The sequence below is a fragment of the Bombina bombina genome, chromosome 6, assembly GCF_027579735.1.
Source record: "Bombina bombina isolate aBomBom1 chromosome 6, aBomBom1.pri, whole genome shotgun sequence".
NCBI classification, from domain to species: domain Eukaryota; kingdom Metazoa; phylum Chordata; class Amphibia; order Anura; family Bombinatoridae; genus Bombina; species Bombina bombina.
This window is the reverse complement of record NC_069504.1, coordinates 351,877,753-351,893,569: the sequence shown is the minus strand read 5'-3', so window position 1 is coordinate 351,893,569 and position 15,817 is coordinate 351,877,753. Positions and strand designations below refer to the sequence as shown.

General features: G+C 43.3%; 1 protein-coding gene across 2 annotated transcripts in view; it reads left to right on the top strand.

The window, feature by feature from the left end:
• Window positions 1-11,038, top strand: part of KDM3B (lysine demethylase 3B) — a 177,666-nt gene extending 166,628 nt beyond the window's left edge. For both annotated transcript variants that reach the window (XM_053717013.1, XM_053717014.1), the window contains exon 24: window positions 9,789-11,038. In XM_053717013.1, the coding sequence (XP_053572988.1) occupies window positions 9,789-9,869 (81 nt within the window). In that variant the 3' untranslated portion in view covers window positions 9,870-11,038. The remainder of the gene's footprint in view (window positions 1-9,788) is intronic.
• The last annotated feature ends 4,779 nt before the right edge of the window (window positions 11,039-15,817 follow it).

Below are 15,817 nucleotides of genomic sequence, written 5' to 3'. Positions count from 1 at the left end.
GCCACAGCTTTCTCCTCAAGTGTCCCAAGCTTTATCGTCCACACATGCAGTGCCCTGTGCTTCCTCTCTCACTCCGGTTCGAGTTACGTTGCAAGACATTGCTACCCACATCTTTTGCGGTAACTGATGCACTGTCTGCTTTTCCCATGCTGCAGGGAAAGCGCAATAGGAAATCTAAGGAATCAGTGAGTAAGGTTTCTGACACAGTCATGGTTATTCCGAATGTTCCTTCCCAGAAGTCTGAGGAAGATACTTCGGTGGCATCTGAGGGTGAAATCTCAGACTCAGAGTAATCACTTCTTCTGATGCTGAAGTTGTATCATTCAGATTTAAGCTAGAACACCTCTGTTTGTTATTTAAGGAGGTTTTGGCTACCTTGGACGACTACGACACTACTAGTAAGCTAAACAAGTATTTTGATGTACCTTCCATGGTGGTATTCCCTGTACCAGACCGGGCTACAGAGATTATTGCTAGGGAATGGGAGAGACCTGGTATCCCTTTTTCTCCATCCCCAATTTTTAAGAAGATGTTTGCAATTGCTGACTCTATCCAGGAGTCTGGGCAGATGGTCCCCAAGGTGGAAGGGGCAATTTCCACTTTGGCTAAGAGAACCTCTATTCCCATAGAGGATAGCTGTTCCTTTAAGGGTCCTATGGATAAGAAGTTGGAGGGGTTGCTTAAAAAGATGTACGTACACCATGGTTTACCATGGCAACCTGCGGTGTGTATTGCTACCATCGCCAGTGCGGCGGCATACTGGTTTGATGCGTTGTCAGATTCTATTCTGACTGACACTCCCCTTGAAGAGATCCAGGATAGGATCAAGGCCCTTAATTCGGCCAACTCTTATTACGGATGCTTCCCTACAGGTTATTAAGCTGGAAGCGAAGATTTCTGGTTTTGCCGTACTGGCCCGTGGAGCCTTATGGTTAAAATCCTGCTCTGCGGATGTTTCGTCTAAGTCTAAGCTTTTGTCGATTTCCCTACAAGGCTAAGACCTTATTTGAGGTGGGCTGAAATTTTTTCCGACATTACGGGAGGGAAGGGTCATTTCCTCCCTCAGGATAAGAGGAATAAGCAGAAGGGACGTCAGTAATTTTCGTTCCTTTTAGAATCTTCAAAGGTAAGCCTTCCTCTGCCAAGCAAGATCAGTCCAAACCTTCCTGGAGGACAAACCAGTCTTGGAACAAGGGGAAGCAATCTAAGAAACCCGTTAATGACTCATTCAGCTTGAAGGGTCATGTTCCCATCCACAGGGATCATCACAAGTTTCTGAGGTTTGCATTTCTAGACAAACCTTACCAGTTTGTGGCTCTTCCGTTCGGCCTTGCCACAACTCCCAGAATTTTTTCAAAGGTCCTGGGATCCCTGTTGGCGGTGTTCCGGTTACGGGGCATTGTAGTGGTGCCTTATCTGAACGACATTCTGGTTCAGAAACCATCCTTCCATCAAGCAAACTCCCACACAGAGATGTTATCTTTTCTGCGGTCTCACGGATGGAAGGTGAATTTGGGAAAGAGTTCCTTGATTCCAGCTACAAGGGTAGTGTTCCTGGGAACCATAATAGATTTCTTATTAATGAAAATATTTATGTATGCTCAGGCAATTGAACGGGGATTATGCAGATCTGTCTCTGCAAATTCTTCTGGATCAGGTGACAAGACTCTCTTCCTTGGTGGTAGTCTCAGGGTCATCTCTCCCAGGGAGCCTGCTTTCGCAGACGCACCTGGGTGATTGTGACAACGGACGCCAGCCTGCAGGGATGGGGAGCAGTCTGGGGCTCAGGGGACATGGACTCGGGAGGAGTCTGTTCTTCCCATAAACATCCTAGAACTGAGGGAAATCTTCAATGCTCTTCTGGCCTGGCCTCAGTTAGCTTCAACCCGGTTTATCGGGTTCCAGTAGCACAACATAAATTCAGTGGCTTACATCAATCATCAGGGAGGAACTCGGATTTCCTTGGCCATGACAGAGGTAGCCAAAATTATTCAGTGGGCGGAGACCCACAACTGCTGTCTATCTGCGATCCACATTGCAGGAGTGGACAATTGGGAAGCGGATTTTCTGAGCAGACAGACCTTTCACCCGGGGGAGTGGGAACTCCATCCAGAGGTGTTTTCCAACTTGATTCCCAAATGGGTACAGCCGGAGCTGGATCTCATGGCATCTCGTCAGAATGCCAAGCTCCCGAAGTACGGGTCAAGGGTTTCTCAGGCTGTACTGATAGATGCTCTGATGGTTCCTTGGAATTTCAGTCTAGCATACCTATTTACTCAGTTTGCTCTCCTTCCATGGGTTATTGCTCGAATCAAACAGGAGAAGGCGTTGGTGATCCTCATTGCACCGGCGTGGCCTTGCAGAATCTGGTATGCGGATGCTGACCTAGTGGAGATGTCTTCTCTTCCACCTTGGAGACTTCCACTGAGGAAGGACCTTCTACTTCAAGGGCCCTTCCTTCATCCAAATCTCGTTTCTCTGAAGCTGACTGCTTGGAGATTGAACGCTTAATTCTATCTAAGTGCTGTTTTTCGGAGTCGGTTATTGAGACCTTGATTCAGGGTTGTAAGCCTGTGACCAGGAAGATTTACCATAAGATATGGCGTAAATATCTGTATTGGTGTGAATCCAGAAGCTACTCTTGGAGTAGAGTTCGGATTCCTAGAATTGTCTTTTCTACAAGAAGGTCTGGAGAAGGGCTTATCGGCAAGTACTTTGAAGGGTCAAATATCTGCCTTGTCTATTTTGTTGCATAAACGTCTGGATGTACCAGACGTGCAATCTTTCTGTCAAGCCTTGGTCAAACCTGTTACTCCTCCCTGGAGTCTTAACCCTGTTCTTAAAGTTCTTCAGCAGGCTCCGTTTGAGCCTATGCACTCTTAATATTAAGAGGTTATCTTGTTAAGTTTTGTTTCTTGTTGCAATTTCTTCTGCTCCTAGAGTCTCTGAGCTCTCGGCATTGCAGTGTGAATCCCCTTACCTTATTTTTCATTCGGATAAGGTAGTTCTGCGTACTAAGTTAGGGTTCCTCCCTAAAGTGGTTTCGTATAGGAACATTAATTAAGAAATTGTTGTTCCTCCTTTGTGTCCTAACCCTTCTCATAAAGAGCGTCTGCTGCACAACCTAGATGTGGTGCGTGCGTTGAAATACTATTTGCAGGTGACTAAGGATTTCCGCCAGTCTTCTGCTTTTGTTTGTTGTTTTCGCTGGGAAACGCAATGGTCAGAAACTTACGGCTAATTCTTTCTTTGTGGCTGAAGAGTATAATTCGCTTGACCTATGAAACTGCTGTACAACAGCCTTCTGAGAGTCATGGCTCATTCCACAAGGGCTGTTTCTTCTTCCTGGGCATTCAGAAAGGAAGCTTCTGTGTAAAAGATTTGCAAGGCTGCAACTTGGTCCTCTCTACACACTTTTTCAAAATTCTATAAATTTGATACTTTTGCCTCAGCAGAGGCTTCTTGTGGGAGAAAGGTTCTTCAATCAGTGGTGCCTTCTGTTTAGTTTCTTGTCTTGTCCCTCCCTTATCTGTGTCCTCTAGCTTGGGTATTGATGCCCAATAGTAATTAGAGATGATCCGTATACTCAGCGTGTCATTAGAAAGAAAACGAAATTTATGCTTACCTGATAAATGTATTTATTTCTTGACACGGTGAGTCCACGGCCCGCCCTGTTTGTTTAGACTGGTTTTTGTGTTGTAAACCTTGTGCACCTCTGCACCTTGTGTTACTTCTTTTCTCTCCTCTCTTTTCCTTCAGTCGAATGACTGGGGTTGGAGGGAAGGGAGGTGATATTTAACCGCTTTGCTGTGGTGCTCTTTGCCTCCTCCTGCTGGCCAGGAGCAATAGTCCCAATACTAATTAGAGATGATCCGTGGACTCACCGTGTCAAGAAATAAATTTATCAGGTAAGCATAAATTTCATTTCTCCAACATTGGTGTGTCCGGTCTACGGCGTCATCCATAACTTGTGGGAATATCTCTTCCCCAACAGGAAATGGCAAAGAGTACAGCAAAAGCTGTCCATATAGTCCCTCCTAGGCTCCGCCCACCCCAGTCATTCTCTTTGCCATTGCACAGGCAAAATCTCCACGGAGATGGTTAAGAGTATGTGGTGTTTAGTTGTAGTTTTTTGTTCTACTATCAAGAGTTTGTTATTTTAAAATAGTGCTGGTATGTACTATTTACTCTGAAACAGAAAAAGATGAAGAGTTCTGTTTGTGAGAGGAATATGATTTTAGCAGCAGTAACTAAAATGGTTTGCTGTTTCCACACAGGACTGTTGAGATGAAGTAACTTCAGTTGGGGGAAACAGTTAGCAGACTTTTCTGCTTAAGGTATGACTAGCCATATTTCTAACAAGACCATGTAATGCTGGAAGGCTGTCATTTCCCCTCATGGGGACCGGTAAGCCATTTTCTTAGTCTCAAACAGAATAAAGGGCTTAATATGGGCTATAAAACTGGTAGACACTTTTATGGACAAGATCGATTGCTTTATTTGGGCATTTTATACAGATTGAGGTGAATTTCACACTTATAAACTTTGGGGAATGTTTTTTAACGTCAGGCATTGGTTTAGACACCTTTTCAGTCAGGAAGGGCCTTCACTGTAGTAGGCTGAGCCTCATTTTCGTGCCATTACTGCGCAGTTACTTTTGAGAGCAGGACATGCAGCTGCATGTGTGTGGATCTGAAAGTAGTTGAAAAGGTTCCTAGAAGGCTTCATTTGGTATCGTATTCCCCCCTGGGTTTGGTAAAGTCGCAGCAAAGGCTGTAGCTGGGACTGTAGAGGGGTTAAATCTGTAACCGGCTCCGGTTTCTTCATTTTAATTTTTCATGCTTTAAGACACTGTGGTGAAAATTTGGTAAAATTTGAACAATTCCTTCATTGTTTTTCACATATTCAGTAATAAAGTGTGCCCTGTTTAAAATTTAAAGAGACAGTAACTGTTTTAATTAAAACGTTTTTTGTACTTTATTGACAAGTTTAAGCCTGTTTAACATGTCTGTACCTTCAGATAAGCTATGTTCTGTATGTATGGAAGGCAATGTGTCTCCCCCTTCCAAATTGTGTGATAATTGTGCCATAGCGTCCAAACAAAGTAAGGACAGTACTGCCACAGATAGTAAGGTTGCCCAAGATGGTTCATCAGATGAAGAGAGTAAAGATAGTTCTGCTTCATCTCACTCTGTGTCTACACCAGTTTTGCCCACGCAGGAGACGCCTAGAACTTCTAGCGCGCCAATGCTTGTTACTATGCAACAATTGGCGACAGTAATGGATAACTCCATAGCTAATTTTTTATCCAAAATGCCTGCATTTCAGAGAGAGCACGATTGCTCTGTTTTAAACACTGTAGAGCAGGAGGGCGCTGATGATAATTGTTCTGTCATACCCTCACACCACTCTGAAGGGGCCATGACGGAGGTTTTGTCAGATGGGGAAATTTCAGATTCAGGTAGAATTTCTCAACAGGCAGAACCTGATATTGTGACATTTAAATTAGAGCACCTCCGCGCACTGCTTAAGGAGGTGTTATCTACTCTGGATGATTGTGACAACCTGGTCATTCCAGAAAAATTGTGTAAGATGGACAAGTTCCTAGAGGTTCCGGTGCACCCCGACGCTTTTCCTATACCCAAGCGGGTGGCAGACATAGTAAACAAGGAGTGGGAGAAGCCCGGCATACCTTTTGTTCCCCCTCCTATATTTAAGAAATTATTTCCTATGGTCGACCCCAGAAAGGACTTATGGCAGACAGTCCCTAAGGTCGAGGGGGCAGTTTCTACACTAAACAAGCGCACTACTATTCCTATCGAGGATAATTGTGCTTTCAAAGATCCTATGGATAAAAAATTGGAGGGTTTGCTTAAAAAGATTTTTGTTCAGCAAGGTTACCTCCTACAACCTATTTTGTGCATTGTTCCTGTCACTACAGCAGCGTGGTTCTGGTTCGAGGAACTAGAAAAGTCGCTCAATAGAGAGACTCCGTATGAGGAGGTTATGGACAGAATACACGCACTTAAGTTAACTAATTCCTTTATTTTAGATGCCGCTTTGCAGTTAGCTAGATTAGCGGCGAAAAATTCTGGGTTTGCAATTGTGGCGCGCAGAGCGCTCTGGCTAAAGTCTTGGTCAGCGGATGTATCTTCCAAGACAAAATTGCTTAATATCCCCTTCAAGGGTAAAACCCTTTTTGGACCAGAGTTGAAAGAGATTATCTCAGACATCACTGGGGATAAGGGCCATGCCCTCCCACAAGATAGGCCTTTCAAGGCCAAGAATAAGTCTAATTTTCGTTCCTTTCGCAATTTCAGGAACGGACCGGCCTCCAACTCTGCAGCCTCTAGACAAGAGGGTAATGCTTCGCAGAGCAAACCAGCTTGGAAACCGATGCAAGGCTGGAACAAGGGTATACAGGCCAAGAAGCCTGCTGCTGCTACCAAAACAGCATGAAGGAGCAGCCCCCGATCCGGGACCGGATCTAGTAGGAGGCAGACTCTCTCTCTTCGCTCAGGCTTGGGCAAGAGATGTTCAGGATCCCTGGGCACTAGAAATAGTTTCTCAGGGTTATCTTCTGGAATTCAAGGAACTACCCCCAAGGGGAAGGTTCCACATGTCTCACTTATCTTTAAACCAAATAAAGAGACAGGCATTCTTACATTGTGTAGAAGACCTGTTAAAAATGGGAGTGATACACCCAGTTCCAATTGTGGAATAAGGACTGGGTTTTTACTCAAATCTGTTTGTAGTTCCCAAAAAAGAGGGAACCTTCAGACCAATTCTAGATTTAAAGATTCTAAACAAATTTCTCAAAGTACCATCGTTCAAAATGGAAACTATCCGAACGATTTTACCCTCAATCCAGGAGGGTCAATTTATGACTACCGTGGATTTAAAGGATGCGTATCTACATATTCCTATCCACAAAGATCATCACCAGTTCCTAAGGTTCGCCTTTCTGGACAAACATTACCAGTTTGTGGCTCTCCCATTCGGGCTAGCCACGGCTCCAAGGATTTTCACAAAGGTACTCGGAGCCCTTCTAGCTGTTCTAAGACCAAGGGGCATTGCAGTGGCACCTTACTTGGACAACATTCTGATACAAGCGTCGTCTCTTTCAAAGACAAAGGCTCACACAGACATCGTTCTGGCCTTTCTCAGATCTCACGGCTGGAAGGTGAACATAGAAAAAAAAGTTCCCTGTCTCCGTCGACAAGAGTCTGTTCCTTGACCTTCCATAGCTCAGTGCATGGAAGTAGTAGGATTGATGGTTGCAGCAATGGACATAGTTCCTTTTGCGCGAATTCATCTAAGACCATTACAACTGAGCATGCTCAAACAGTGGAATGGGGACTATACAGACTTGTCTCCAGTGATCCAAGTAGATCAGGAGACCAGAGAATCACTACGTTGGTGGCTAACCCAGGATCATCTGTCCCAGGGAATGAGCTTCCGCAGACCAGAGTGGGTCATCGTCGCGACCGACGCCAGTCTAGTGAGCTGGGGTGCGGTCTGGGACTCCCTGAAGGCTCAGGGTCTATGGTCTCGGGAAGAATCTCTTCTCCCTATAAACATTCTGGAACTGAGAGCGATATTCAATACTCTCAAAGCTTGGCCTCAGCTAGCAAAGGCCAGATTCATAATATTCCAATCAGACAACATGACGACAGTTGCTTACATCAACCATCAGGGGGGAACAAGGAGTTCCTGGCGATGAGAGAAGTGACCAAGATCATAAAATGGGCGGAGGATCACTCCTGCCACCTATCTGCGATCCACATCCCAGGAGTGGAAAACTGGGAGGCGGATTATCTGAGTCGTCAGACATTCCATCCGGGGGAGTGGGAACTCCACCCGGAGATATTTGCCTAGTTGACGCAATTATGGGGCATTCCAGACATGGATCTGATGGCGTCTCGTCAGAACTTCAAAGTTCCTTGTTACGGGTCCAGATCCAGGGATCCCAGGGCGACCCTAGTGTATGCATTAGTAGCGCCTTGGACCTTCAACCTAGCTTACGTTTTTCCACCGTTTCCTCTCATTCCCAGGCTGGTAGCCAGGATCAAACAGGAGAGGGCCTCTGTGATTTTGATAGCTCCTGCGTGGCCACGCAGGACTTGGTATGCAGACCTGGTAAATATGTCATCGGCTCCACCATGGAAGCTACCTTTGAGACAAGATCTTCTGGTACAGGGTCCATTCGAACATCCAAATCTAGTCTCTCTCCAGCTGACGGCTTGGAAATTGAACGCTTGATTTTATCTAAGCCTGGGTTTTCGGATTCTGTGATAGATACTCTGGTACAAGCCAGAAAACCTGTAACTAGAAAGATTGACCATAAAATATGGAAAAGATATATCTGTTGGTTTGAATCCAAGGGATTCTCATGGAGTAAGATTAAAATTCCTAGGATCCTTTCCTTCCTACAAGAGGGTTTGGATAAGGGATTATCAGCGAGTTCTCTAAAGGGACAGATTTCTGCTTTATCTGTCTTGTTACACAAACGACTGGCAGCTGTGCCAGATGTTCAAGCCTTTGTTCAGGCTTTGGTCAGGATCAAGCCTGTTTACAGGACGTTGACTCCTCCCTGGAGTTTAAATTTAGTTCTTTCAGTTCTCCAAGGGGTTCCGTTTGAACCTTTACATTCCATAGATATTAAGTTGTTATCTTGGAAAGTTTTGTTTTTAGTTGCTATTTCTTCTGCTAGAAGAGTTTCTGAGTTATCTGCTCTGCAGTGTACTCCGCCCTATCTGGTGTTCCATTCAGATAAGGTTGTTTTGCGTACAAAACCTGGTTTTCTTCCAAAGGTTGTTTCCAACAAGAATATTAACCAGGAAATAGTTGTACCTTCTTTGTGTCCGAATCCAGTTTCAAAGAAGGAACGTTTGTTACACAATTTAGATCTAGTCCGTGCTTTAAAGTTTTATCTAGAAGCAACAAAGGATTTCAGACAAACATCTTCTCTGTTTGTCGTCTATTCTGGTAAAAGGAGAGGTCAAAAATCTACTGCTACCTCTCTTTCCTTTTGGCTGAAAAGCATCATCCGATTGGCTTATGAGACTGCCGGACGGCAGCCTCCTGAAAGTGTCACAGCTCACTACTAGGGCTGTGGCTTCCACATGGGCCTTCAAGAACGAGGCTTCTGTTGATCAGATATGTAAGGCAGCGACTTGGTCTTCTCTGCACACTTTTGCCAAATTCTACAAATTTGATACTTTTGCTTCTTCGGAGGCTATTTTTGGGAGACAGGTTTTGCAAGCCGTGGTGCCTTCCGTTTAGGTAACCCGATTGGCTCCCTCCCTTCATCCGTGTCCTAAAGCTTTGGTATTGGTTCCCACAAGTTATGGATGACACCGTGGAGCGGACACACCAATGTTGGAGAAAACAGAATTTATGCTTACCTGATAAATTACTTTCTCCAACGGTGTGTCCGGTCCACGGCCCGCCCTGGTTTTTTAATCAGGTTTGATAAATTTATTTCTTTAACTACAGTCACCACGGCACCCTATAGTTTCTCCTGTTTTTTTGTCCGTCGGTCGAATGACTGGGGTGGGCGGAGCCTAGGAGGGACTATATGGACAGCTTTTGCTGTACTCTTTGCCATTTCCTGTTGGGGAAGAGATATTCCCACAAGTTATGGATGACGCCGTGGACCGGACACACCGTTGGAGAAAGTAATTTATCAGGTAAGCATAAATTCTGTTTTTTATCCCTATTGCATTAAAATATGATTAATAAAAACATTTTAATAACTGGTTCTATATTTTTTTTTTTCTTTTTAGGTGAAGAATATTATTTATCATGCAGTAAAAGATGCTGTTGGAACCCTTAAGGCTCATGAGTCTAAACTGGTCCGGTCGTAGAAAATGTTGGCTTTATTCGATTTGGAAAATGTTTGCAAGCCTTTTTCACTACTTGGACATGTTACTTGCTTCAATAAGAGGCAATCACTTGGAGATGGTGGGCAATCAAGCCACAATTTTCTATACAGGCTCATATCAGATGTACTAGTGATAAATTCCACTTATGCACTTGGAGGGATGGCACCATTTTCTATTGCCTTCTTGGGAACTAATTACACTAGCACTGGACAATTGTGCTTCTAGTATGATACAGGCTAGAGCTATAGAAGAGCACATGCATTTTGTTGCTCTTGTGCTTACTTTTCCAGTCTTTGAAGACTTAAAAAATAATTAAAATGAACTAACATAGTTAATGTGTTTAAAGAAAGAAATATCCAGCTGTCTAATACAATGGACAACAATTTTATTCCCTGCAGTTATTTGCAATACAGGTCAAGTGGAGATTCCATATTATTCTAAACACCAACTGCATAGTTAAATATGCTAATTATGAATATAAGGGGGAGCTAATGATTTTCATTGGGGATGGAAAAATTGTGTATTTATTAAACAAATAGGTTTGTAGTGAAAGTTACTCTTTCATGGAATAAAAAGTTTATAGTTTTTTTTTTTTTTTTTTGTTTTTTTTTGGAACACCATGGTTGCTTTCCTCTATTACAAGAAAGGCACTTCGCATTTAGTCTTCCTTTCAAATTAACTTTCCTCAGTATATTCAGTTAGTCTTGGTTATGGGAAGGATCATAGGTCCTTAAAACAAGTGTTCACACAATAGCCATTTATTGGCATCTCACCAGAACCATGGCATACAATGAGTTCTGGTGTAACATCTACCAAAATCTTTGTCCAGCTTGGGTTTTTATGTATATTTTTTTTTTACCCATAAAACAAATATCAACTTCTACCTATTTTAGATTTTTCATTTAGTCTGACCAACCAATCAAGTCAAACGTTGTTATAAATTATAACGTTTTCCAGAATTCCTTTTGGAGAGATGATTGTTCTCACTTGTATTGCTTTGCCACCTGGAAATCTGTTTATATGTTCATTTATTCAAGTTTTTAAGATCATTAACTGTAGAATACATTTAATTTGAAATCCTGTATTTTCATTTTGTGAAGGGCTGATTAGGGTTTCCATGTTCTTATTAAAGTTTAAAAAGAAAAAAAAAAGTGTGCTTGTCTTATTTTCCTATAGTGTGTTGGTTTCCATGACTGTTAAAGGGGACAGTTTACTCAAACATTTTCTCCTTTTTAACTTGTTCTCAATTATCTATTTTACCTGCTAGAGTATATTAAATTGTTTACAAGTAGCTACTTTACCCCTATTTTGGCGTTTGAAATAGCTTATTTAGCCGGTGGTATCGCCACCTATACTGAAAATTTATATACTGGAGTCTATGCTATTGACAACCCTACGTAAACACATTCAACAGAAGAAATTACACTCTTAGTGGGGTGCAGGATAGTTAAGTAATAAAATGTTAATATTCCATTGTTCTCTCTAAGTACTGAGCTTTGGTTTACAGACAAATCTAAGGTGAGGAAGCATGAATGTGTAAACAAAGTGATCTGATATTACCTGCAAGCTCAACCCATTTCAATAGGCTGTGGTTTAACAGCACAAAACCAGTTTATTCATATACACAAACCTGAAAATGCAATTTCTCATACATTTTATACTCTGCAGCTGGTATAACAAATCATTGAATATACATTAATGGAAACACAATTTTAAAGTATACTATACATACCAATGAATATAAAAGAACATAGATTTCTCCAACATTGGTGTGTCCGGTCCACGGCGTCATCCATAACTTGTGGGAATATTCTCCTCCCCAACAGGAAATGGCAAAGAGCACATCAAAAGCTGTCCATATAGTCCCTCCCAGGCTCCGCCCCCCCAGTCATTCTCTTTGCCGCTCTGAACAAGTAGCATCTCCACGGAGATGGTGAAGAGTATGTGGTGTTTAGTTGTAGTTTTTATTCTACCATCAAGAGTTTGTTATTTTAAAATAGTGCTGGTATGTACTATTTACTCTGAAACAGAAAGAGATGAAGAGTTCTGTTTATGAGAGGAGTATGATTTTAGCAGCAGTAACTAAAATCGATTGCTGCTCCCACACAGGACTGTTGAGCTGAGAGAACTTCAGTTAGGGGGAACAGTTTGCAGACTTTTCTGCTTAAGGTATGACTAGCCATTTTTCTAACAAGACTGTGTAATGCTGGAAGGCTGTCATTTTTCCCCTCATGGGGATCGGTAAGCCATTTTCTTAGTCTCAAACAGAATAAAGGGCTTAATATGGGCTATAAACTGGTAGACACTTTTATGGGCTAAATCGATTGCTTTATTTAGGTATTTTATACAGTTTGAAGTTGAATTTCACACTTTTATAACTTTGGGGAACGTTTTTTTACGTCAGGCACTTGTTTAGACACCTTCCCAGTCAGGAAGGGCCTTTCTGTAGTAGGCAGAGCCTCATTTTCGCGCCATTACTGCGCAGTTACTTTTGAGTTCAGTACATGCAGCTGCATGTGTGTGGGTCTGGAATTCATTGAAAAGGTTCCTAGAAGGCTTCATTTGGTATCGTATACTCCCCTGGGTTTGGTGAAGTTGCAGCAAAGGCTGGGGCTGGGACTGTAAGGGGGTTAAAATTGTAAACGGCTCCGGTTTCCACATTTTAAGGGTTAACAGCCTGAAATTTGGGGTGCAATGCTTTTAATGCTTTAAGACATTGTGGTGAAAATTTGGTTAAGATTGAATAATTCCTTCATAGTTTTTCACATATTCAGTAATAAAGTGTGCCCTGTTTAAAATTTAAAGAGACAGTAACGGTTTTGTTTTAAAACGGTTTTTGTACTTTATTAACGAGTTTAAGCCTGTTCAACATGTCTGTGCCTTCAGATAGATCATGTTCTGTATGTATGGAAGCCAATGTGTCTCCCCCTTCTAAAATGTGTGATAATTGTGCAATAGCGTCCAAACAAAGTAAGGACAGTACTGTCACAGATAGTAAAGTTGCCCAAGATGATTCCTCAGATGAAGGGAGTAGACATAGTTCTACATCATCTCCTTCTGTGTCTACACCATTTTTGCCCACGCAGGAGACCCTAGTACTTCTAGCGCGCCAATGCTTGTTACTATGCAACAATTGACGGCAGTAATGGATAACTCCATAGCAAATATTTTATCCAAAATGCCTGCATTTCAGAGAGAGCGCGATTGCTCTGTTTTAAACACTGTAGAGCAGGAGGGCGCTGATGATAATTTTTCTGTCATACCCTCACACCAATCTGAAGTGGCAATGAGGGAGGTTTTGTCAGATGGGGAAATTTCTGATTCAGGAAGAATTTCTCAGCAGGCAGAACCTGATGTTGTGACATTTAAATTTAAATTAGAGCATCTCCGCGCACTGCTTAAGGAGGTGCTATCTACTCTGGATGATTGTGACAATCTGGTCATCCCAGAAAAATTGTGCAAGATGGACAAGTTCCTAGAGGTCCCGGTGCACCCCGACGCTTTCCCAATACCCAAGCGGGTGGCGGACATAGTGAATAAGGAGTGGGAGAAGCCCGGCATACCTTTTGTCCCTCCTCCTCCTATATTTAAGAAATTATTTCCTATGGTCGACCCCAGAAAGGACTTATGGCAAACAGTTCCTAAGGTCGAGGGGGCGGTTTCTACACTAGCCAAACGCACGACCATTCCTATTGAGGACAATTGTGCTTTCAAAGATCCTATGGATAAAAAATTGGAGGGTTTGCTTAAAAAGATTTTTGTACAGCAAGGTTACCTCCTTCAACCTATTTTGTGTATTATTCCTGTCACTACAGCAGCGTGGTTCTGGTTCGAAGAACTAGAAAAGTCGCTCAGTAGAGAGACTCCGTATGAGGAGGTTATGGACAGAATTCACGTAACTAAGTTAGCTAATTCCTTTATTTTAGATGCCGCTTTGCAGTTAGCGAGATTAGCGGCGAAAAATTCAGGGTTTGCAATTGTGACGCGCAGAGCGCTCTGGCTAAAGTCTTGGTCAGCGGATGTATCTTCCAAGACAAAATTGCTTAATATCCCTTTCAAAGGTAAGACCCTCTTTGGGCCAGAATTGAAAGAGATTATTTCAGACTTCACTGGGGGTAAGGGCCATGCCCTCCCACAAGATAGGCCTTTCAAGGCTAAGAATAAGTCCAATTTTCGTTCCTTTCGCAATTTCAGGAACGGACCGGTCTCTAACTCTGCAGCCTCTAGACAAGAGGGTAATGCTTCCCAGACTAAACCAGCTTGGAAACCGATGCAAGGCTGGAACAAGGGTAAGCAAGCCAAGAAACCTGCTGCTGCTACCAAAACAGCATGAAGGGGTAGCCCCCGATCCGGGACCGGATCTAGTAGGGGGCAGACTCTCTCTCTTTGCTCAGGCTTGGGCAAGAGATGTTCAGGATCCCTGGGCACTAGAAATAGTCTCTCAGGGTTATCTTCTAGAATTCAAGGAACTACCCCCAAGGGGAAGGTTCCACATGTCTCTCTTATCTTCAAACCAAATAAAGAGACAGGCGTTCTTACATTGTGTAGAAAACCTGTTAAAAATGGGAGTGTTCCAACTGTGGAACAAGGTCTGGGGTTTTACTCAAATCTGTTTGTAGTTCCCAAAAAAGAGGGAACTTTCAGACCAATTCTGGATTTAAAAATTCTAAACAAATTTCTCAGAGTGCCATCGTTCAAAATAGAAACTATTCGAACGCTTTTACCTACAATCCAGGAGGGTCAATTTATGACTACCGTGGATCTAAAGGATGCGTATCTACATATTCCTATCCACAAAGATCACAAACATTACCAGTTCGTGGCTCTCCCATTCGGACTAGCCACTGCTCCAAGGATTTTCACAAAGGTGCTCGGGTCCCTTCTAGCGGTTCTAAGACCAAGGGGCATTGCAGTGGCACCTTACTTGGACGACATCCTAATTCAAGCGTCGTCTCTTTCAAAAGCAAAGGCTCACACAGACATTGTTCTAGCCTTTCTCAGATCTCACGGGTGGAAGGTGAACATAGAAAAAAGTTCCCTGTCTCCGTCGACAAGAGTTCCTTTCTTGGGGACAATAATAGATTCTTTAGAAATGAAGATTTTCCTGACAGATGTCAGAAAGTCAAAGCTTCTAAACGCTTGTCAAGTTCTTCACTCTGTTCTACGGCCTTCCATAGCTCAGTGCATGGAAGTAGTAGGGTTGATGGTTGCAGCAATGGACATAGTTCCTTTTGCGCAAATTCATCTAAGACCATTACAACTGTGCATGCTCAAACAGTGGAATGGGGACTATACAGACTTGTCTCCGATTATTCAAGTAGATCAGAAGACCAGAGACTCACTCCGTTGGCGGCTGACCCAGGATCACCTGTCCCAGGGAATGAGCTTCCGCAGACCAGAGTGGGTCATCGTCACGACCGACACCAGTCTATTAGGCCTGGGCGCGGTCTGGGATTCCCTGAAAGCTCAGGGTCTATGGTCCCGGGAAGAGTCTCTTCTCCCGATAAACATTCTGGAACTGAGAGCGATATTCAATGCTCTCCGGGCTTGGCCTCAACTAGCAAAGGCCAGATTCATAAGATTCCAATCAGACAACATGACGACTGTTGCTTACATCAACCATCAGGGGGGAACAAGGTGTTCTTTGGCGATGAGAGAGGTGACCAAAATCATCAAATGGGCGGAGGATCACTCCTGCCACCTATCTGCGATCCACATCCCAGGAGTAGACAACTGGGAGGCGGATTATCTGAGTCGTCAGACTTTCCATCCGGGGGAGTGGGAACTCCACCCGGAGGTGTTTGCCCAGTTGACTCAATTATGGGGCATTCCAGACATGGATCTGATGGCGTCTCGTCAGAACTTCAAGGTTCCTTGCTACGGGTCCAGATCCAGAGATCCCAAGGCGACTCTAGTGGATGCATTAGTGG